A 25,087-nucleotide genomic window follows, 5' to 3' on the forward strand; every position below is an offset into this window, starting at 1 on the left:
TTTAAAAAAAAAAACAGGAAAACCTTTCAGATACAAAACGAATTGTTTGTAGGTTATTTAACCAAATGTACACCTATAGGCCTAGGTATAAATATATTTGCGGTCGACAGGCCTACATGTGGATGCATAGACACATTTTTCTTTTCACTGAATATGCCTTGACTGTGTGATACTGATTAATTTCCGTTACATTCACGTTCAGAATGTAATGTATATTCTATAGTTTGCAAACGCCTAACAACTTTTGGTTATAGTTTACATTACAGGCTACAACTTGCGTGCACGTTGCACGCATGTGCCCTGTGCTGCCCCATAGGCCGACACAGTCTTTGAAAATATGCAAGTCATACAATAATGCAGTCATGGTGTAGGTAGGCCTAAGGCAGTGTCCACTGCTACCACTGAGTGGGAGTATTGGAAATGGTTTTGTTATTGTCATTACCAGTGAAGATCAACACATTTGAAGGTGTATTCTGAGACTGGAGATGATTCCAACAGCTCAGGTATGAGAATCAATTACCTTTCCTAAAGCAGCTTATATTATATTATATTGTTATGAACGCTAACAACAGTTGATAGAGAATGATGCTGAACAAAGGCTGTAGTAGCATTGCAAATGCTTTCAAGTCGTGGGCATTGTGAAGGACCAACCCACATTAGCCCACCACTGATGTGCAGCACCTACCTTTGTTCAGGGTTATGGTTAGGATTCGGTGTTAAGAGAAGGGAAGGGAAGGGAAAGTTGTTCAATTGCTTAATATGTCGGTGCTTAAAAACACAGGCTGTGTTACGGCTCCTTTGTACTGTACAGCAGCCATTTGGCAGTAGATAAGTTAGTCGTTTTCAAAATCGTATACCCGTGTATTGACATTCATTTGAGTCAATTCTCTCACCCTTTTCTTCCACACAGTCTTTTATTTGTAAATAATAAAAATGAACTCTTGAATATAAAACATACACATCGTTAGAGCCACATCTGTTGTACAAACAAGACATGTAGCAGTGAATACTTCTTTCCTAGATATGGTGTGTTGAGGGGTTACCCATGGACTGTAAACAATCAGTATCATGGAGTAATACTGACAAAGGAAAGGGCAGTGGGCCGCACCGCAAGAGGTTCAAACTGAAAGGTCAGCAAACAACATTTTCATTGGCTTTAAAGTTCAGTCCAAACCATGAGAAAGTAGGGGGATTAAAGTGTTGCGGTTAAAGAAACAAGATGGAGTGTGTTGCAAATAGTCATGTTGGTGTTGGCTGCTATTTCGAGAAACTGAAAGGCCTGTTGGCTCCCTCTTGTGGTTGGGCACCGCTCAGCGTCTCTCGCAACACAGGGCATGGGGCTCTGATCTGTTTCCATAGGACCAGGAATGTTTGGATCGGTTTGTGTGTGTGTGTGTGTGTGTGTGTGTGTGTGTGTGTGTGTGTGTGTGTGTGTGTGTGTGTGTGTGTGTGTGTGTGTGTGTGTGTGTGTGTGTGTGTGTGTGTGTGTGTGTGTGTGTGTGTGTGTAAATATTGTCAAACTTCTCCCCCTGACTCATATTTACAACGTGTGTGTGCGCATAGGTAATGTGTGTAGTCAGATACACTCATTTGATAATCATATATCTATATCTTTATCATTTCTGTCAAGTCATAATTTTACTTCATATACATTAAGCTCTGTTTTTTATACACACATTCTCTACCTCTGTTTCTAGCCCCACTGTCATAGACTACTGTTAAAGCACCTAGATCCGCAGATAACTAGGGGGTTCCAGTCTGCTCAGTACTATGATACAGCACGGCTCTCCAAAGAGTTCGAAAGGAACACAAGAAAATAAAAAAGGCTTTTGGAGACTTCCTAATATGGAAATTCGTACCCAGAGTTGGAGGTGTGGCCTGGGCGGAGCTTATTCCCCCGGTGTCCGCCCTTGGATGGCGGATGGCTTTTCTGTTTGTATTCATATTCAGTACGAGCAAACTGTACAAGTACATGCAACATACAAGCTGGCCTAAAGTATGTGGAACTAACACACATTTAGTCTCTTTTTTTTTTAAAGTAATTTGTCTGGCTTTTGTTTTACAAAAAAAATGTGCATGCAGCTTGGGCCGGGGTCCCGAGTCATGCTGCGCCTGCCTCGCTCGCGGGGGCGGGACGAGAGGGGGGTGTGACAAGACCTCTGCAGGTCTGCAGACCACCGTCACTCGAAAACCAAATACACACACAGAGTCTGCACCACATGGTGCCTTTCTGAACTCCAGGCAAATAGAATAAAATATATCTAACCATCATTTGGCCTCTGTTTTTCCTTCTCTTTCATAATCAATCCTTGTCCAAAAAAAGAATCAAGCTTGTGTGCTTTGCTTTGATCTTCGGACAAGTGTTTTTTCCACCTGTGCAGACTCCCTTCCCTAACAGATTGTGCAACCATGCCAACCCTCACAGACTCCTGTAGTGACGCCATGACGGCATCAATGCTGAAACACATTTTGATGGGCAACTGTCGGCAGGGCATCATCAATCTTTTCTCTTTGTCTCCTGCACGCTCTTTATGGCCTCACAATAACCTCTTCACTGATTGGCTTCACCAAGCCTGGGCTGACATCCCTTATGCCACCGAACAGAATGGGCTGCATGAGACCCTTCTATCTCAGGAGCACCTGCCATAACACACTCAACGGCGGGAGAGGAGGAATGGACAAAGAGGAGACAAAGAAAGGAGATGTCAGAGAGGTGGACGAATACAAGAGGTGAGACTCAGGAAGGGAGGCATGGGAAGTGATTGTCAGAATCCAGGCAAGCTCCGATTGGCTAGTTCTCTATCTCCTTTCCTTCCTTTCTCTCTCTCTCTATTTATCTCTTTTTCTCTCTGTCTGATTTGCTCTATTGCCCTAAGGGAAATTGGCCCTAGGTATGTGGTCATGCACTCTGGTCATTTGTGGTCCATTTGGGGTTGTGGTTGCTTTGCAGTCACTAAGAGCGCATATTAGCTGGTCCTGAGCTGTCCAGGGATGTCTGGGATGCCCGCCGTGTGAGCGAGGCTAATGTAGGGTCCACCAATGAGGAAGGGGGAAACAGTTTGTACCAGCCAATCACTGTGCTAGAGAGGTCCAGCTCCTCCAATAGGATCTGTGCAACTCCCATGAAGCATTTGTGGTCCAGTCGCCCGTAGTCGCCCCAGACTATTACCTGTGGACGGTGAGAGAGATATGTTAGGCCAAGGAAACACGTGCAGTACAGCTACATGGATGTATTACCTGGAGGATCTTCCCCTGTGGGCTCTCTTCAAACAGCAGGGCCTGCTGGTAGAGTGGCTCCAGGGTTTTACGTGCAATCTTGGTTTTCTTTTTGGCTTTACAGGCCCCGTTATCCAGCAGGTACACCTTGACATAGGGAGCTGCAGCGAGAGAGAGGTGGGGGGAGAAAGGAATGAGGGTATGGAGAACAAACACACTTATCTGTCTGTGTGTGGGTGGGTGGGTGGGTGGGTGGGTGCGGGCATTTGTGCTTTTGTGCTTTTTGTGTGTGGTACCTGGGAGTGATCTGGACCCTGGTTTGGGGTTAAGGCCACGTGCCCTGATCACCTCTACCTCCAGCTGGCCTTTTTTATCCATCATTCCAATTTGAACATCTCCTGTAAAACACACAATATATCTTATCCAGTTCTATGACTGTGTCATACCGCATGTAGTGTATTATGTCAGGTTACACAAGTCCTTTGTGTCACTCACCCATGGCAGGTGTGGCTAATGTTTGCCGGCCCACCAGTTGGGCAGGGCCAAGGCCATCCAGGAAATCACTAAACTGACTGTCAGCCCCCAGCCTCATCCCCGAGAAGATTAGACTGGAACACACACACACACACACACACACACACACACACGCACGCACGCACGCACGCACGCACGCACGCACGCACGCACGCACGCACGCACGCACGCACGCACGCACGCACGCACGCACGCACGCACGCACACACACACACACACACACACACACACACACACACACACACACACACACACACACACACACACACACACACACACACACAGGGGTTAGACTACTGAATAATGTTAGACTTGATAAGCATTGAGAATGACACTACCGCTACAGTCAAAGAGACTGAGAGAGGCTAGAGATACTGACTTCCCCTCAGAGCTGTAGCTGTTCATGCTGCCGTCGGTGGAGTCTCTGCTGGCCTGGCGGGGGTACTCTACAGCCATACCCACCTCTGTACTCCGCTGGATCTGGATTTTGTTCTTTTTCTTGCCCTTCTTCTTGGTATCCACCCCCACTGCTTCTTATTGCACACACACACAGCAAACACACAGCAAACACACAGCAAACACACAGCAAACACACAGTAAACACACAGCCATTGCATGAACAATACCAACAGGTTGTCAGGTGGGTGCTGGATCCAGGGCGTGTGTATGATCGTCTTGTTTTTGTGGTCTGTCCGTGTTACCTTTCTGGGAGGTGAGCTGTGAGGTGCTGCAGCTGCGTCTGGAGGGCAGGCCCACGATGGCCACCACCCGTTGGCTGAGGCTGGAGCGCCGCTTCTTGCCCCCGCCCAATGCTGTATCTGATTGGCTGCCGTCTGTGTGCTCGATGCCATAGATCTCACCGCTCACGCTGGTGCTCTTCAACATGCTCTGGCCTGACGCACGGACCGCCTTGCTACACATACAGACAGACAAATACATGTTGTAGACATTACTGCAACACACAGGAGGGTGTGTGTGTGTGTGTGGTTCTATTTACTTGAAGCGTCCCCGGGGTCTCTCTGACTGGATGGACATGTAGCTGGTACTACTGATGCGGGAGGCACTGCTGGTGCGAGAGATGGCTGACACGTCGCTGACATCACTGTCTGAAGACTTGCGGGATACATTCTCACAGCTGGTTTTCCTCTGGTCCTTATACAGCTAGAGAGAGAGAGAGGACGAGAAGATATATATACATGTTTTTAATGCCAATAAACTGAATTGTTTTGAATTGAGAGGGGGGGGGATGAGTGAGGGGTGAGAGAGGCAAGATTAAGATGGAGAGTGAGAGAGAGGGGGACAGAGAGAGATGGTGAGAGGGAAAGAGATATGGGACCCGAGAGAGAGAGGGACATAGAGAGATGGTGAGAGGGACAGAGATATGGGGAGCGAGAGAGAGGGACAGAGAGAGATAGTGAGAGGGACAGAGATATGGGGAATGAGAGAGGGACATAGATATGGGGAGCGAGAGAGAGAGGGACAGCGATGGGGGAGAGAGAGAGAGGGACATAGAGAGATGGTGAGAGGGAAAGAGATATGGGACCCGAGAGAGAGAGGGACATAGAGAGATGGTGAGAGGGACAGAGATATGGGGAGCGAGAGAGAGAGGGACAGCGAGAAATGGTGAGAGGGAAAGAGATATGGGACCTGAGAGAGAGGGACATAGAGAGATGGTGAGAGGGACAGAGATATGGGGAGCGAGAGAGAGAGGGACAGCGAGAGATGGTGAGAGGGACAGAGATATGGGGAATGAGAGAGGGACAGAGATATGGGGAATGAGAGAGGGACAGAGATATGGGGAGGGCGAGAGATGGTGAGGGACAGAGATATGGGGAATGGGGGGTGAGAGAGAGGGACAGAGAGAGATGGTGATAGGGACAGAGATATGGGGACAGAAGATGACGGACAGAGATATAGGGGGGAGAGGGACAGAGATATGGGGAGCGAGAGAGAGAGGGACAGAGATAGGGACAGAGATATGGGGAATGGAGATGGTGGACAGAGATATAGGGAGCGAGAGAGAGGGACAGAGATATGGGGAGCGAGAGAGAGAGGGACAGAAAGAGATGGTGATAGGGACAGAGATATGGGGAATGAGAGAGGGACAAAGATATGGGGAGCGAGAGAGAGAGGGACAGAAAGAGATGGTGATAGGGACAGAGATATGGGGAATGAGAGAGGGACAGAGAGAGATGGTGAGGGACAGAGATATAGGGAGCGAGAGAGAGGGACAGAGATATGGGGGCGAGAGAGAGAGGCACAGAGAGAGATAGTGAGAGGGACAGAGATATGGGGAATGAGAGAGGGACAGAGATATAGGGAGCGAGAGAGAGGGACAGAGATATGGGGGGCGAGAGAGAGAGGGACAGAGAGAGATGGTGAGAGGGACAGAGATATGGGGAATGAGAGAGGGACAGATAGAGATGGTGATGGACAGAGATATAGGGAGCGAGAGAGAGGGACAGAGATATGGGGGGTGAGAGAGAGAGGGACAGAGAGAGATGGTGAGAGGGACAGAGATATAGGGAGCGAGAGAGAGGGACAGAGATGGGGGCGAGAGAGAGAGGGACAGAGAGAGATGGTGAGAGGGACAGAGATATGGGGGAATGAGAGAGGGACAGAGAGAGATGGTGAGGGACAGAGATATAGGGAGCGAGAGAGAGGGACAGAGATATGGGGAATGAGAGAGGGACAGAGAGAGATGGTGAGGGACAGAGATATAGGGAGCGAGAGAGAGGGACAGAGATATGGGGGGCGAGAGAGAGATAGTGAGAGGGACAGAGATATGGGGAATGAGAGAGGGACAGAGAGAAATGGAGAGGGACAGAGATATAGAGAGCGAGAGAGAGGGACATAGAGAGATGGAGGGAGGGATAGAGATATAGGGAGCGAGAGAGAGAGGGACAGAGAGAGATGGAGAGGGACAGAGATATGGGGCGCGCAAGAGAGAGAGAGAGGAACAGGAAGAGATGGAGAGGGAGAAAGACAGGTGCTTGACCTCTCGTGACAGGTGACTGACCTCGCGTTTGCTCTTAAGCGCCCTCTCCTGGTCCCTGCCGGAAGTGGAGGGAGCAGCAGAACTGTAGGAATCCCTCTTCTGCACCTTCATCTGGAGTTGACGAACACGTTCCTCCGCTGCTAGAGCTACACACACACACACACACACACACACACACACACACACACACACACACACACACACACACACACACACACACACACACACACACACACACACACACACACACACACACACACACACACACACACACACACACACACACACACACACACGCACACACACAGGAATGAGTAAAAATAAGCATACACACATATCACGCACTCAGGTTTACAGAAAAAAATCAAGTCAAGAAAGCCACACACCTTGTTCTACGGGGCTGCTACTCTTGTCGGGGACCTGTGGGAGGTGTCTGACCCTGCGAGCTGCTGACGAGGACGTCACTGAGGAGGACAGAGACGCACCACCTTGGAGGGGGCCCCTGAGAGAAAGAGAGAGATGGAAGAGAGAGGATGAAAGAATGAGAGAGAGAGATACAACAAGGGGATGTATCGCTTCATGGAAATCCTGCAGCACAAACTATTCCCTTCACTGCTGGACACAGAGTTTGTACACATACAGTGAGCTCCAAAAGTATTGGGAGAGTGACATTTATTTATTTTTTCAGCTCTGTACTCCAGTACTTTGTATTTTAAATGATACAATGCCTATGAGGTTAAAGTGCACTGTCAGCTTTAACTTGAGGGTATTTTAATCCATATCGGGTGAACCGTTAAGAAATTAAAGCACTTCTTTTGACATTGTCCCTCCATTTTAGGGGACCAAAAGTATTGGGAAAAATGTACTTGTGTGTATTGTAGTAGTAAAAAGTTATATATTTGGTTTCATATTCATAGCATGGAATGACTAGATCAAGTTTGTGACTCCTTGGTTGTGGATAATCCTGAATGAATTATGGATAATGAGGCACACAAATGTCATACCCCCGAGACATGACAACCTCTCACCAATAATAACAGGGGAGTTTATCATGTCTTGGGGATATGATATTTGTGCGTATGTAACTCTCTCACTCATTATTCACAATATTATCATCCTTCCAGAAGATATGATCCTGACACATCTAGCGTTCCGCACAAGCCGGCTTGTCGTTCGTTCGAACAATTCGGTTGCCAGACGCGCGACCCTGTCGTTCGGTCTTTTTGTTCTGTATTGATGGACGTGGCCCGATCTAAATGGTCTACTGCCATACTGACTGGCAGTTGTTATCCCCCTAGCTAGCTAGCCAACGACAGCTAACTTACAGTCACGACAAAACAGCAAGAACAACAAAGCAGCTGCATTTCCGTTTGTCTAAGATGTTCCCCATTTGGAGACCCATTACAATGAGTTAATGAGCTGTGATTTGGCCTGACATTGAAAATGTCTCGTCCGGACACCGTTGTTCAAATGACCGAACCAAGACCACAGCTACAACACTTCCACTGAAGCTGCAAAGACTGCCAAATAGCGGCACGTAGTTTTCAAGTGATATTTCTTTGTGTATATATATATATATATCCATAAACATGATTCTCATTCCCGATTTCGACTGGCAGAGAAACGCTGCCTCGTCTGTCTGTCTCGTCTCAACTCGTTCATTACTGTGGGACAGCTGGAGATGGAATTTGAATATTGAAACAATGTTGTAAATATTCGGAGAGACAAGCAGCAATGGTTGTACAAATCTCCGCTGTTGAAAACGAAATGTTAGTCTAAAAGAAAGGTGAGATAATGTCAAGATACTTTTATAAATAGCCTGGCTGGGCAGATGAGACAGTGGATTGTGCAGTCAGATGGAACAGAGTAAATAGGCATTTTAACAACATAGATTTAGCCGGTGGTAACTTGTGGAATAGACACAAATCAGCATTCGGGATTAGACCCACCCATTGTATAAACACACACCACACATACACTTACACACACAACCCACCACACATACACTTACACACACAACCCACCACACATTGGCACAGCGCTGGAGTACAACGTCAAATAAATAGTGTGTCTGCATTAAAGGCAGTGGGATCACAGAGGAGGAAGGTAACAGCTCTCTCTCTCTCTCTCTCTCTCTCTCTCTCTCTCTCTCTCTCTCTCTCTCTCTCTCTCTCTCTCTCTCTCTCTCTCTCTCTCTCTCTCTCTCTCTTTCTCACTCTCTCAGACCACTCCTCCAGGGGGTCAGATATGAGGGGTCAGAGGTCAGCACCTGTTTGTTGGGGTGAGCCCGGGAACCCCGGAGGTTCCCCTTACCGAGTGGCCGCAGGGGAGGGGACCGTCCTCGGGATGCCCTCAAGATGGAGGTGGGCTTATTCTTGGGGCCCCCACACACACACACCATACACACTGTGTGCACACCGTCGCACAGCGCAAAGCAGCATGCAAAAATGAAATAAAATACAATAATAGAGACAAAAAGAAAAGCAAAGTAAGGATGGAAAACATGAAAAAACAAACATTGTCAAACATGTTGAAATCCGTATAGACACGTAAAAACACATCAGTGAATCCTGGCCCATGCTCTCATGCTCACGTCAGCATCACCATGCTAACCATGGGTTCAAATCAAATCAAATGTTATTGGTCACACACACACATCTTCAGCAGATGTTATTGCAGGTGCAGCGAAGTGCTTGTGTTCCTAGCTTCAACAGAACAGTAGTATCGAGCAGTGCAGTTGTATCTACAAACGGTTCACAACGATACACACAAGTCTAAAAGTAAAATAACGGAATTAAGGAATATTGCAATATTAGATTGAGTAATGTCAGAGTGGCTTTGACTAAAATACAGTAGAATAGAGTACAGTATATATATATATATATATATATATATATGCACTGTTGCGCATTCTTCACCACACTGTCTGTGTGGGTGGACCATTTCAGATCGTCAGTGATGTGTACGCCAATGAATTTCAAGCTTTCCACCTTCTCCACTGCGGTCCCGTCGATGTGGATAGGGAAGTGCTCCCTCTGCTGTTTCCTGAAGTCCATGATCAGCTCCTTGTTTTTGTTGACGTGGAGTTAGAGGTTCATTTCCTGCCAGGTTATTCTCCCAGGGCCCTCACCTCCCTGTACGCTGTCTCGTCATTTTTGGTAATCGGGGCTGCCCGTCAGGAAGTCCTGGACCCAGTGGCACAAGGCGGGGTTCAGACCCAGGGCACCGAGCTTACTGATGAGCTTAGAGGTACTATGTTGTTGAATGCTGAGCTGTAGTCAATGAATAGCATTCTTACATAGGTATTCCTCTTGTCCAGATGGGATAGGGCAGCGTGCAGTGCGATGGCGATTGCATCATCTTTGCATCTATTAGGGCGGTAGGCAAATTGAAGCGGGTCTGGGGTGTCAGGTAAGGTAGAGGTGATATGATCCTTAACTAGCCTCTCAAAGCACTTCATGAGTGCTACAGGGCGATAGTCATTTAGTTCAGTTACCTTTGTTTCAGTACAGGGTACAGGAACAATGGTGGACATCTTGAAGCAGACTGGGATAGGGAGAGATTGAATATGTCCGAAAACACTCCTGCTAGCTGGTCTGCGCATCCTCTGAGGACGTGGCTGGTTTTCCCGTCGTAGTCTGTGATTGTCTGCAGACCCTGCCACATAAGTCTTGTGTCTGAGCTGTTGAATTGGGGTTGGAACTGGTTCAGGGAAGTGAACCAAAAAACCATAAAATAATGACATTTTTCAAGGAACCGAACCAGACCCGAGAACGAATGCGATCTATACTGTTCCAGAACAGAACCATTATTGAAAAGCATGGGAACCGGTTAACAATCCCCCACACACAAAAAAAATGCAACAAAGCGCCTATGCAAATTAGAGAACAATAAGATGGACTTTTTCAATGCTAGTTAAGAATACTATAGTTTGACATTGGAGTCATTAGCTACAAAAAGGTAAGCCGTGTTTTTATTTTAACAACTGGTGTCGCTCTGCAAAAAAAAAAGCTTGTTGTCTAGCGAGATTATTAGGTAGCTCTGGTCTCGCTCTCGAAAACTCTAGGCACCATTCAGTGTAATGTAATGTAAAACGGAGAGTTATGATCAAGGGCTCTGGTCCAACACTAGTTAAGTCAATCCGTTGAAGTTGAAAGACATTTCAAGTTCCTTCACATAAGCCACTCCTCCGTAGGTATACATCTGTGGGCCTAATTCAGATAATGCATGTGATAAAAACAAGATTCCCGGCATTATCCTCACCAGCAAAAACAATGTTACACCCAACACTACACTTGTCTGTCCAATGCATGTACATAGTTTGCCTGCTCCATAGCAAGCTGCTCTATGCATTGGTGAAGTAATTTAATGTCGAGCTAAATTAAAAAAAATATATATATTTAAGAGGTTTAAAAAGGAACAGAAAGAACAAAATAAACTAACTTATTTAGGTTCAAACCAGTTCAGAGTTTCTGTTCTGGATGAAATGATTAGGAAAAGAAATTGGTTTCAACCCCTGATGCTAATCACTGCAGTACAGTACAGTACCACTGCAGTACAGTACCACTGCAGTACAGTACAGTACCAGGTGACAACCTCTTAAAAGCAATAGATAATTACCAAATCAAAGTTTTTAATAGTGGTACAGTGGATGAACTGGTGAACAGAAAAGAGGTAGACCACCACTCTAGGATCAGTTGACCCGCAAACCGAAATTGTTATGGGGGAAAACTGATCTTAGATGTCTATGGGGAACTTCATCCTACTCTGGGAACTCATGAGATGGGACAGTCTATGATGGCAGGATGAAACCCACAATGAGATTCACATGCTCAACTCAAGCTTTCACTTTAATCCTGTACTGATGTGAATGGGAGATTTTTTAGGAAAGTTTAAGGATTGGGCCAGAAGTGATGATGTTGAAACACAAAAATCTGGGTATATGTTATGGTTGGCCACCTTACCTGTCTCTGCCAGGGAGCTCCTTTCCTAGAGTGTGACAGGTTGATGAGTCCAGGGTCCGAGTTTGCCTGGGAAATTGGGGGATGAGTGGAAAACAGAAAGAATCGGATGGAGGGATGAATAAATGAATGGAGTATGGGAGAGGGGTAAACAGCTGGGGTAAGTGAGAGAAGTCTGATTCTCTATTCATAATGAATCGGACAGCCTTATGTTCTACAGAAGCCAGCTGAGATATGGAGTTGATGTAGCTGCCTCTGTGTTGTCAATACACAACAATAGAATATGGAACAAAGATCAGGAAGAAGCATCACACTCTCATGCATTCTTTGAACAAGTACTGCGTGTGTGTGTGTGTGTGTGTGTGTGTGTGTGTGTGTACCTCTTCTTTGCACCGAGGTGGTTTACTGTCTCTTGTCTAGGAACTAGACGCTCCATCCATCTGTTTCATACAAACATGAAGGTGATGGGATGACATGATGGGCAACACAGACACACGTACACAGACAGACACACGCACACAGACAGACACACGCACACAGACAGACACACGTACACAGACACACACGTACACAGACAGACACACGCACACAGACAGACACACGCACACAGACAGACACAAACACACCACTTGTGACTTACATAGATTTAAACTCAACTTTGAATCCTGAATGATGTGTCTTTTGTTATGAATATGAAAGACAAAACAGTGATAATGAGAAAAGCTCAGTTGGCATGCAATAAACAGACAAAAGCTTCTGAAATCCCTCAATTCATAGACTACAACTCCACAAGCGAAAAGCAAAACAGCACAGCCATTCTTCATGAGAAGATAGAGGCTGCGAGGATTTTAGAACACAACGTTTACACGGGAGAATGCTAGAACACAAACTAGATTGGAGAACACAACCTATAGACTGTTACATTCTAGAATCCAAACTACAAGCCACAGTGATTCTAAAGAACAAATTAGAGCCACCAGAATCTACGCCCAAAGACCCTGAAAATAGTCCCATTGAACAAAATGATTGATTGGGATCCGTTTAGGGTTAGAGGTTAGCGAGCTATTACACTGTAGTACAGGTGTTGGGGTTAAGGTTGGGGTCAGCTGATAACAGGGGTGATGGGGCCGGATGGGAAGGGGGTACCTGTCGTCTTCTGGGGAGGTCTGTTGGATTAGAATCCTGGGGCTGGCGGGGCGTCTGCGGGGCAGAGACTGGGAGCAGCTGAGACCCGCAGCACCCCCGGTGGACACACAGAGAAACACATGATCACCTGCACTCTCATAGGGGCTTTATCGTGTTCATGGGTCTATCATATGTCCGAGTCCCAGTTTTATCACAAAAAAGGGACCCTCCCTTTATGTCCTCTCATAAAGTAGCTATGTATAAACACTCACTCCATGAGACCCCCCCCCTCCCCCACCACACACACACACACACACACACACACACGCTAAAATAGTGTAGGAGGTGGGGTGCAGAGTACAAGTCAGTGGGCTGGTACCTTTTGGGCTCTGGTGAAGGAACACTATGGTTCCTTTCTGGGTTCAGACAGTTGGTGCTAGCGCTCCTAGTCTTAACCCTGTCAAGAGAAGGCTGTAGATCACTAGCCCAATAACATGCCATCCAATGCAGGGGAGGAGAAAACAGGACAGGAGGAGATGCAGAAAAAAGAAGAGAAAAATGGAAAAGAAAGAAATGTTAGATACCCAAATCATAAAGGACATGCTAGTCTGAACCTGGTTTCGAGTGATTAGGTGATTGACTACAGTCACGGCAATGCAAGATGTTGTCAGATAGTAAGGTAGTCAGGTTGTCTCGGAGACCTGTTCTCCGGTTCTCAGAAGAGTCCTTGACCATGGTATGAGGCTAAAGGTCTGCCTGTCTGTCAGTCTCTCTCTCTCTGTGTGTGTGTGTGTGTGTGTGTGTGTGTGTGTGTGTGTGTGTGTGTGTGTGTGTGTGTGTGTGTGTGTGTGTGTGTGTGTGTGTGTGTGTGTGTGTGTGTGTGTGTGTGTGTGTGTGTGTGTGTGTGTGTGTGTGTGTGTGTGTGTGTGTGTGTGTGTGTGTGTGTGTGTGTTTGTGTCTGTGTCTGTGTCTGTGTCTGTGTCTGTGTCTGTGTCTGTGTCTGCGTGTGTGTGCCATACCTAATGGTGATCTCGTCTGTAAACCTGAGAACTCGTTGTGTGAAAGAGCGGAGCGCGTTGCCGTGACAACACTGGAGCGCACCATTGAGCTAGTTTTTAGACATGCAGGCAGCGTGGAACTTCACACAAGACAATTTAAAAAAAAATTGAAACAAAGCATGTTATTAAAACACAACAAAAATCAACTTAACATCAAACAAACAAAGGCCAAGAGCGGGTAAGGATGTGTCTGGTAGCCTACAGCTGTGGACAATACTCCCATGGGCAAGATTGAAACAACTGTTCATGAAGTGCATATTGGACTACCTTCAGTACCGGCTCCAAGTGAATTGATAGAATTCATTCAAGGATACCAGAAAGATTAAGATCAGTAAGACCAGGATACAGTATCTGTACTGCAATACTGGTAGGAAGTCACTCAAGTGATATTACCTCCTGAATATCAAACTACAAAAGTATAACGCACCATGACAACACAAACTTACAAGATAATTGTGTGTGTACATGGGGGGGGGGTACAAAGTTTGGAGGGGAACGACTTTCCAACACAGCCTCGCTCTCTTCTTCCACATACCTGTAGATGTCCTTGTGGATGCTGTTGACTAAGAGAGGCATCTTAGCGGGGAGAGTGTTACTGTGTCTAGAAGCAGTGGTGGAAGAAGTACCCAATCGTCATACTTGAGTAAACGTAAAGATACCTTAATAGAAAATGACTCAAGTAAAAGTTGAAAGTCACCCAGTAAAATTATACTTGAGTAAAAGTCTAAAAGAATTTGGTTTTAAATATATTTATATATCAAAAGTAAATGTAATTGCTCATATACACTTAAGTATCAAAAGTAAAAGTATAAATCCTTTCAAATTCCTTATATTAAGCAAATCATTTTAATTTCGGGTTAGCCAGGGGAACATCCCAACACAAACAAAGAATTTGGGTTTCGTTGGTCCATGAATCCGCCAGATTAGAGGCAGCAGGGATGACCAGGGATGTTCTCTTGATTAGTGCATGAATTGGACCATTTTCCTGTCCTGCTAAGCATTCAAAATGAGCACTTGTGGGTGTCAGGGAAAATGTATGGAGTAAAAAGTACATTATCTTCTATAGAAATGTAGTGAAGTAAAAGTAAAAGTTGTCAAAAATATAAATAGTGAAGTACAGATACCCAAAACATTGATTTAAGTAGTACATTAAAGTATTTTTAATGAAGTACTTTACACCACTGTCTAGAAGACCTCCTGAGGTGTGATGTGTGTGTGCATGCAGGAGATGGAGATAGAAAAAGGGGAAGGAGGAAAATGGATTAACAGAATGGAAATACAATTCCCAAACTACTGCTAAAGAAAGACAGGAGAGCTGCATGCCAGCCATGTGGAAGCATGTATGCCAGCCTTTGCCAGTCTCTTCCAGCCATGTACCAGCCAGGCTTTGCCACTTACCTCTATGGGTGGGCTCACTGGGACAGTATTGCACCTTTGTCCAATATAATGGATCTGGTAATGCACTGAACTAGTGTCAAAAAGTGCCCTCTAGTGCTCGAGGCACATTATTACAACCATGAACGGATCACTGTAGCTACATGACGCTAACTCTGAATAACTAGCTGCCCCTCAGGCATTGGCCAGGGTCAGCAGAGGCTATGTGCGGTCAGCGGTGGACAGTCCCGGTGTTGACGTCTGATCGGGTGTGTGTTGTGTCACTGTCACATGGGATAGGATGGACACACTGAAATCGCATGTCAATTGCTCTCTCACACACATTATGACAGAATAAGAAGCATTTAGATCAAGGGTAAAGTCATGTAGGAAACCTCCACACATCTATATGCAGCTTCAAAATCAATGGAATACGTCAAGGACCACTTAAGATGAAGCGTCATAAGGACGCTGAGAATGAGGATTATGATCATACCTAATACAAATAATAACACATGTCCTGACTCCTGTTTACCTTTTAGTGTGTAGGCACTCTGCACTTTTGCCCCGCATTGATTGGTGGATCAAGATGACCTCACTGTGGTTACCATGGGGATGGATGACACATGAGGAAATAAACAACGGAAGCCAAACCGGAGGACAGAGAAAGAACATAGATACAAAGCTGAGCCAGCGGAGAACAATGGGACAGGTAGAAGTTGCCCCTAACCACAGATCTAGATTCAGATGATTCTATCCCATATTCTAACCCTAACCATTACAGGGGATGAACAAATCTGACCTGGTATCAGTGATTAAGGGCAACTTCTACCTACTCCGACAGGTACACATATGACAGCAAGAGAGGCTACGACGCCTTATAACTCTTACTAAACTTTTGTCTCATGGCTATAACTTCATTGTTCTGAGAGTCTGAATCAGCAAACAACTGAGAACAACATACACGTGAGCAGCCATATCCAAACATAATCCTGACTATTCGTTGTGCTGAATCACAGAAAGGAAGAGAGCAGAAGACAAAGGAAGAAATACAACTAAAGGACCTTTTGAACTGGAAAAGAGAAAAAGGGAAAAAAAATAATCCAGGGCCACCCGATTGCACACACACACACACACACACACACACACACACACACACACACACACACACACACACACACACACACACACACACACACACACACACACACACACACACACACACACACACACACACACACACACACACACACACACACACACACACACACACACACACACACCTGTCATCTACATAGTCCTGCTCCTGGTAGTGTCCTCCGGCAGAGTCGTCGTAGCGGGTGGGAGAACTAGACCTCCTACTATGGTGGATCTCATCATCCAAACTCCTGACACAGATGAGGGTTAAGTAAGATATGGAGAAGAAGAGGAGGAAAAGGGAGAGAGTGCGCAAAAGAGAGAAGAGGTGGGGGGGGGAGAAATAGAGAAAAAGCCTTTTAGCTGTGGTAACAGTGTATGTGTTGGCTGTGTTGCCAGCTGTGGTAACAGTGTATGTGTTGGCTGTGTTGCCAGCTGTGGTAACAGTGTATGTGTTGGCTGTGTTGCCAGCTGTGGTAACAGTGTATGTGTTGGCTGTGTTGCCAGTTGTGGTAACATTGTATGTGTTGGCTGTGTTGCCAGCTGTGGTAACAGTGTATGTGTTGGCTGTGTTGCCAGCTGTGGTAACAGTGTATGTGTTGGCTGTGTTGCCAGCTGTGGTAACAGTGTATGTGTTGGCTGTGTTGCCAGCTGTGGTAACAGTGTATGTGTTGGCTGTGTTGCCAGCTGTGGTAACAGTGTATGTGTTGGCTGTGTTGCCAGCTGTGGTAACATTGTATGTGTTGGCTGTGTTGCCAGTTGTGGTAACAGTGTATGTGTTGGCTGTGTTGCCAGCTGTGGTAACAGTGTATGTGTTGGCTGTGTTGCCAGCTGTGGTAACAGTGTATGTGTTGGCTGTGTTGCCAGTTGTGGTAACATTGTATGTGTTGGCTGTGTTGCCAGCTGTGGTAACAGTGTATGTGTTGGCTGTGTTGCCAGCTGTGGTAACAGTGTATGTGTTGGCTGTGTTGCCAGCTGTGGTAACAGTGTATGTGTTGGCTGTGTTGCCAGCTGTGGTAACAGTGTATGTGTTGGCTGTGTTGCCAGCTGTGGTAACAGTGTATGTGTTGGCTGTGTTGCCAGCTGTGGTAACAGTGTTGGCTGTGTTGCCAGTGATAGTAAGAGCAATATTGGCAGCATTACATATTCTGGGTCACAAAGGCCGAAACACAAACTTGTCCCTGAAGTTCTCTCCTCAACCCGCTCTCTTCATCAACACCCCATCTCCCCCTGTCCTTTCCACTCCCCTCACCTCTGGGTGGGAACGTTGGTGGGTCGTGATCGGCCCCTGCCTTGTTCCTCTCTGTGAGGGGAGACAGATCGAGAGCGATGTTGGGGTGTCCTCTGCTGCTCCGGCACCTCCAGAGTGGTGGCGTGGGGAACCCTCTGCTGCCTCTCCCTTTCCCGCGAGCCTCTTTCGGCTGCTACACCACACACACACAGCCACAAGGGGAGAGAAGCATTGTTTATAAAAGCAAAACATGCATACTGTACTGTCCCAAGCTGGCACAATTTTAGCCCTCAGCTCTAATATGACAATACTGATACAAACAACTCATTCCAGTTGAACCCAAGGATACACAGTGTTCCTGCTTTACCAAACAACCTCCTCCTGTGAGCTTATAATGTTCAGCTTGCTTAAAGAAGTAATGACCTGTTTTCTGTTTCCTGTAAACAGTGAAAATCTCACTGCAATCACATTGCAAATAACTAAGGACGATGTGAGTGTTTTTTTGTCATCTTTAAAGGAGAGGAATGCTTCATTAAAGCTGAGAGTGGGTCCCTGTAATCTCCAATTTGCTTTTCTACCAAGAAAAATAATGAGAGGTTAGTGTTTTTTGTCATCTTTATTTAGAGGAATCTTCATTAAAGCTCTGGGTCCTCTCTCTCTCCTCTCTTCTTTTCTCCTCTCTCTCTCTAATCTCTTCTCTCTCTCTCAATCTCTTTCTTTCTCTCTCTCTCTCTCTCTCTCTCTCTCTCTCTCTCTCTCTCTCTCTCTCTCTCTCTCTCTCTCTCTCTCTCTCTCTCTCTCTCTCTCTCTCTCTCTCTCTCTCTCTCTCTCTCTCTCTCTCTCTCTCTCTCTCTCTCTCTCTCTCTCTCTCTCTCTCTCTCTCTCTCTCTCTCTCTCTCTCTCTCTCGCTCTCTCTTTTTTTTCTCTCTGTCTTTCACACATATGCCCACACGCACACACCCACAACCACAGACAAATACGGCAGTGAAGTTTCCTGAGTGTTCTGACAACAACAGAACAACGTTTTAGTGGTAGAATGTCGATGGAATGTCTCTCTTCGTAAGAAGACAGCATTCCCTTGCCTCCACCCACCTTTAGATACAACTGGAAGATGGCGCTGCAGCGGATAGCTATGACCTCCTGACCAATTCTGTTATTTTGAGTGTTTTTTTGCTTTTTTTTGCTATGAAGTTAACTTTTTTTGGTTCATAATATTTCTGCCATCATTTCCTATGACCGAAAACAGCTTCTGGATATCAGAACAGTGACCAGGCCCTAATCCCCCGGACTCGAAAGAGGAAGAAACAAAATGGGCGAGCTCCCTGACAAGACTAAGACAGAGGTTAAATAAACCGCCTCCACCCTCTGTTCTATTGGCAAACGTACAATCACTGGAGAACAAAATGGACGAGCTCCGTTTGAGACTATCTTATCAACAGGACCTGAAGAACTGTAATATCCTATGTTTCTTGGTGTCGTGGCTGAACAAGGACAATATTCATCTAGCGTTTTTTTCCAATGCATCGTCAAGGCAGCTGGTGGAGGATCTCCTCCTGGTGGAGGATCAGCTGGTGGAGGATCTCCTCCTGGTGGAGGATCAGCTGGTGGAGGATCTCCTCCTGGTGGAGGATCAGCTGGTGGAGGATCTCCTCCTGGTGGAGGATCAGCTGGTGGAGAATCTCCTCCTGGTGGAGGATCAGCTGGTGGAGGATCTCCTCCTGGTGGAGGATCAGCTGGTGGAGGATCTCCTCCTGGTGGAGGATCAGCTGGTGGAGGATCTCCTCCTGGTGGAGGATCAGCTGGTGGAGGATCTCCTCCTGGTGGAGGATCAGCTGGTGGAGGATCTCCTCCTGGTGGAGGATCAGCTGGTGGAGGATCTCCTCCTGGTGGAGGATCAGCTGGTGGAGGATCAGCTGGTGGAGGATCAGCTGGTGGAGGATCTCCTCCTGGTGGAGGATCAGCTGGTGGAGGATCTCTAATGTTGAGGAAGTCTCAAGGTTTTGCTTGCCTTACTTAGAATACCTAATGATATGCTGCAGACCATATTACAGTATTTACCAAGATAATTTTCATCTTTATTCCTTTGTAACTGTCTATGTACCATCACAAACCGATGTTGGCACTAAGACCACACTCAACAAGCTGTATAGGGCCGTAGGCAAACTAGAGAATGCACATCCAGAGGAGGTGCTTCTAGTGGCCAGTGTTTTTAATGAATGCAGGGAAACTGAAATCCATTTTATCAAATTTTTACAAGCATGTAATCTGTGTGACTAGAGGTGAAGAAAACTAGATCACCTTTACTCCACACACAGAAAGACATACAAAGCTCTCCCACACACTCCATTTGGCAAATCTGAGCATAACTCTATTCTCCTGATTCCTGCTTACAAGCAAAAACTCAAACAGGAAGTACCCTTTATACACTCAATAAGGAATTGGTCCGTGACGCATATAAGGCCCTGCCCCGCCCCCCTTTCGGAAAAGCTGACCACGACTCCATTTTGTTGATCCCTGCCTACAGACAGAAACTTAAACAAGAGGCTCCCACGCTGAGGTCTGTCCAACGCTGGTCCGACCAAGCTGACTCCACACTCCAAGACTGCTTCCATCACGTGGACTGGGACATGTTTCGTATTGCGTCAGATAAAAATATTGACGAATACGCTGATTCGGTGTGCGTGTTCATTAGAACGTGCGTTGAAGATGTCGTTCCCATAGCAACGATAAAAACATTCCCTAACCAGAAACCGTGGATTGATGGCAGCATTCGCGTGAAACTGAAAGCGCGAACCACTGCTTTTAATCAGGGCAAGGTGTCTGGTAACATGACCGAATATAAACAATGCAGCTATTCCCTCCGCAAGGCTATTAAACAAGCTAAGCGTCAGTACAGAGACAAAGTAAGATCTCAATTCAACGGCTCAGACACAAGAGGCATGTGGCAGGGTCTACAGTCAATCACGGACTACAAGAAGAAACCCAGCCCAGTCACGGACCAGGATGTCTTGCTCCCAGGCAGACTAAATAACTTTTTTGCCCGCTTTGAGGACAATACAGTGCCACTGACACGGCCTGCAACGAAAACATGCGGTCTCTCCTTCACTGCAGCCGAGGTGAGTAAGACATTTAAACGTGTTAACCCTCACAAGGCTGCATCCCCAGCCGCGCCCTCAGAGCATGCGCAGACCAGCTGGCCGGTGTGTTTACGGACATATTCAATCAATCCCTATGCCAGTCTGCTGTTCCCACATGCTTCAAGAGGGCCACCATTGTTCCTGTTCCCAAGAAAGCTAAGGTAACTGAGCTAAACGACTACCGCCCCGTAGCACTCACTTCCGTCATCATGAAGTGCTTTGAGAGACTAGTCAAGGACCATATCACCTCCACCCTACCTGACACCCTAGACCCACTCCAATTTGCTTACCGCCCAAATAGGTCCACAGACGACGCAATCTCAACCACACTGCACACTACCCTAACCCACCTAGACAAGAGGAATACCTATGTGAGAATGCTGTTCATTGACTGCAGCTCGGCATTCAACACCATAGTACCCTCCAAGCTCGTCATCAAGCTCGAGACCCTGGGTCTCGACCCCGCCCTGTGCAACTGGGTACTGGACTTCCTGACGGGCCGCCCCCAGGTGGTGAGGGTAGGCAACAACATCTCCTCCCCGCTGATCCTCAACACGGGGGCCCCACAAGGGTGCGTTCTGAGCCCTCTCCTGTACTCCCTGTTCACCCACGACTGCGTGGCCAGGCACGCCTCCAACTCAATCATCACGTTTGCGGACGACACAACAGTGGTAGGCTTGATTACCAACAACGACGAGACGGCCTACAGGGAGGAGGTGAGGGCCCTCGGAGTGTGGTGTCAGTAAAATAACCTCACACTCAACGTCAACAAAACTAAGGAGATGATTGTGGACTTCAGGAAACAGCAGAGGGAACACCCCCCTATCCACATCGATGGAACAGTAGTGGAGAGGGTAGCAAGTTTTAAGTTCCTCGGCATACACATCACAGACAAACTGAATTGGTCCACTCACACTGACAGCGTCGTGAAGAAGGCGCAGCAGCGCCTCTTCAACCTCAGGAGGCTGAAGAAATTCGGCTTGTCACCAAAAGCACTCACAAACTTCTACAGATGCACAATCGAGAGCATCCTGGCGGGCTGTATCACCTCCTGGTACGGCAACTGCTCCGCCCTCAAGCGTAAGGCTCTCCAGAGGGTAGTGAGGTCTACACAACGCATCACCGGGGGCAAACTACCTGCCCTCCAGGACACCTACACCACCCGATGTTACAGGAAGGCCATAAAGATCATCAAGGACAACAACCACCCGAGCCACTGTCTGTTCACCCCGCTATCATCCAGAAGGCGAGGTCAGTACAGGTGCATCAAAGCTGGGACCGAGAGACTCAATCTCAATCTCTCAATCCTATCTCAAGGCCATCAGACTGTTAAACAGCCACCACTAACATTGAGGTCCTGCTGCCAACACACTGTCATTGACACTGACCCAACTCCAGCCACTTTAATAATGGGAATTGATGGGAAATGATGTAAATATATCACTAGCCACTTTAAACAATGCTACCTTATATAATGTTACTTACCCTACATTATTCATCTCATATGCATACGTATATACTGTACTCTATATCATCGACTGCATCCTTATGTAATACATGTATCATTAGCCACTTTAACTATGCCACTTTGTTTACTTTGTCTACATACTCATCTCATATGTATATACTGTACTCGATACCATCTACTGTATGCTGCCCTGTACCATCACTCATTCATATATCCTTATGTACATATTCTTTATCCCCTTACACTGTGTATAAGACAGTAGTTTTGGAATTGTTAGTTAGATTATACTTGTTGGTTATCACTGCATTGTCGGAACTAGAAGCACAAGCATTTTGCTACACTCGCATTAACATCTGCTAACCATGTGTATGTGACAAATAAAATTTGATTTGATTTGATTTGATTTGATGCTAAGCTACACAACTATCCTTTTGAGAGCACAGACTGGAATATTTTTTTAATTTAACATTTATTTAACTGGGAAAGTTAGTCAAGAACAACTTCTTATTTACAATGACGGCCTACCCCTGCCAGACCCAGGCCAATTGTGCGCCGCACCTATGGGACTCACAATCACAGCCAGATGTGATGCAGCCTGGATTCAAAACAGGGACTGCAGTGATGCCTCTTGCACTGAGATGCAGTGCCTTAGATCCGCTGTGACACTCGGGAGTCCGAATATGTTCCTGGATTCATCCAATAACATTAAGGAGTTTACCACATGAGTCACCGGCTTCATTAATAAGTGCATCAATGTTGTTGTCCCCACAGTGACCTTACGTACATATCCCAACCAGAAGTCATGGATTGCAGGCAACATCCGCACTGAGCTAAAGGCAAGAGCTGCCGATTTCAAGGTGCGGGACACTAATCCGGACGCTTATAAGAAATACCGCTATGACCTCTGATGAGCCATCAAACAGTCAACACTTTGGTCAACTATCACAAATAATAAATGGAAAACAAGCGGCGAGCTGCCCAGTGACGTGATCATACCAGATGAGTTAAATTCCTTCTATGCTGGCTTCAAAGCAAGCAAAACTGAACGATGCATGAGAGCACCAGCTGTTCCGGATGACTGTATGATCTCGCTTTCCATAGCCAAAGTGAGTAAGACATTTAACATTCAAAAGGTTGCAGGGCCAGACGGATTACTAGGATTCGTACTCAGAGCATGCGCTGACTAGCTGGCAAGTGTCTTCACTGAGTGTCTTCAACCTCTCCCTGACCCAGTCCGTAATACCTACATGTTTCATGCCGACCACCATAGTCCCTGTGTCCAAGAATGCCAAGGTAACCTGTCTACATGACTATTGCGCTGTGGCACTCAAATTGTTTGCCATGAAGTGCTTTGAAAGACTGGTCATGGTTCAAATCAACACCATCATCCCATTCACCCTTGATTGACCCACTCCAATTCGCATACCTCCCCAACAAGTCCACAGATGATGTAATCTCTATTTCACACCACACTGCCCTCTCCCACCAGGAAAAGAGGAACACCTACGTGAAAATCTGTTCATTGACTACAGCTCAGCATTCAACACCATAGTGCCCTCCAAGCTCATCACTAAGCTCAGGACCCTGGGACACGAGACAGCCTATAGGGAGCAGGTCAGCGACCTGGCAGTGTGGTGCCAGGACAGAAACCTCTCCCTCATCATCAGCAAGAGAAAGCAGCTGATTGTGGACTACAGGATATGGAGGGTTGAGCAAGGCCCCATCCACATCGACGAGGATGTAGTGGAGCAGGGTTGAGAGCTTCACGTTCCTCGGTGTCCACATCACTAAGGAATCACCATGGACCGTCCGCACATACCAACACAGTCATGAAGAAGGCACGACAATGTCTCTTCCCCTTCAGGAGGCTGAAAAGATTTCTCATTGGCCCACAGATCCTCAAAACACTCTACAGCTGCACCATTGAGAGCATCTTGACTGGCTGCATCCCCGCTTGGCAACTGCCTGGCATCTGACCACAAGGCGTTACAGAGGATAGTGTGTACTCCCCAGGACACCACTGGGGCCAAGTCTGAGCCAAGTCTGGAACCAACAGCACTCTGAACAGCTTCTACCCCCAAGCCATAAGATTGCCAAATAGTTAGTTAAATAGTTATCCAATAGCTACCCCGAAAATCTGCATTGAGCTTTTTTGCACTAACTCTTTTGATTCATCTCGTGTTTATTATCTATCATGTTGCCTAGTCACTTTATCCCTACCAATATGTTTCATATCTACCTCAATTACCTCGTACCCCTGCATATCAGCTTGGTACTGGTACCCTGTTTATACAGCCAAGTTACCATTGTTCCTTGTGTTATTGTTATCACTTCCGGTGCGTGTTATCACTTCCGGTGCCGACAGAGATGGACGCCTCGCTTCGCGTTCCTAGGACACTATGCAGTTTTTTTATGTGTTATTTCTTACATTGGAACCCCAGGTCATCTTAGGTTTCATTACATACAGTCGGGAAGAACTACTGAATATAAGAGCAACATCAACTCACCATCAGTACGACCAGGAATATGACTTTCCCGAAGCGGATCCTGTGTTCTGCCTTTCACCCAGGACAACGGGATGGATCCCAGCCTGCGACCCAAAACAAAGACGTTGTAAAAGAGGGAAACGAAGCGGTCTTCTGGTCAGGCTCCGGAGACAGGCACATCGCGCACCACTCCCTAGCATACTTCTCACCAATGTCCAGTCTCTTGACAACAAGGTTAATGAAATCCGAGCAAGGGTAGCATTCCAGAGGGACATCAGAGACTGTAACGTTCTTTGCTTCACGGAAACATGGCTCACTCGAGAGACGCTAACGGAATCGGTGCAGCCAGCTGGTTTCTTCAC

General features: G+C 46.6%; 1 protein-coding gene across 5 annotated transcripts in view; it reads right to left on the reverse strand.

Moving 5' to 3' along the window:
• Positions 1-895: 895 nt before the first annotated feature.
• Positions 896-25,087, reverse strand: part of LOC124038249 (regulating synaptic membrane exocytosis protein 1-like) — a 36,486-nt gene continuing 12,294 nt past the window's right edge. For 3 of the 5 annotated variants that reach the window (XM_046353870.1, XM_046353869.1, XM_046353873.1), the window contains 16 exons: positions 17,656-17,827; positions 16,550-16,654; positions 15,802-15,864; positions 13,214-13,315; positions 12,856-12,933; positions 12,090-12,149; positions 11,713-11,778; positions 7,135-7,250; positions 6,770-6,894; positions 4,748-4,911; positions 4,452-4,663; positions 4,130-4,283; positions 3,712-3,824; positions 3,513-3,614; positions 3,238-3,377; positions 896-3,169 (listed from right to left, as the gene is read on the reverse strand). In XM_046353870.1, the coding sequence (XP_046209826.1) occupies positions 2,954-3,169; positions 3,238-3,377; positions 3,513-3,614; positions 3,712-3,824; positions 4,130-4,283; positions 4,452-4,663; positions 4,748-4,911; positions 6,770-6,894; positions 7,135-7,250; positions 11,713-11,778; positions 12,090-12,149; positions 12,856-12,933; positions 13,214-13,315; positions 15,802-15,864; positions 16,550-16,654; positions 17,656-17,827 (1,988 nt within the window). In that variant the 3' untranslated portion in view covers positions 896-2,953. The remainder of the gene's footprint in view (positions 3,170-3,237; positions 3,378-3,512; positions 3,615-3,711; positions 3,825-4,129; positions 4,284-4,451; positions 4,664-4,747; positions 4,912-6,769; positions 6,895-7,134; positions 7,251-11,712; positions 11,779-12,089; positions 12,150-12,855; positions 12,934-13,213; positions 13,316-15,801; positions 15,865-16,549; positions 16,655-17,655; positions 17,828-25,087) is intronic. The other 2 variants (XM_046353871.1, XM_046353872.1) reach the window with 2 other exon arrangements.

The sequence above is a fragment of the Oncorhynchus gorbuscha genome, linkage group LG06 (genome assembly GCF_021184085.1).
Source record: "Oncorhynchus gorbuscha isolate QuinsamMale2020 ecotype Even-year linkage group LG06, OgorEven_v1.0, whole genome shotgun sequence".
Classification (NCBI taxonomy): domain Eukaryota; kingdom Metazoa; phylum Chordata; class Actinopteri; order Salmoniformes; family Salmonidae; genus Oncorhynchus; species Oncorhynchus gorbuscha.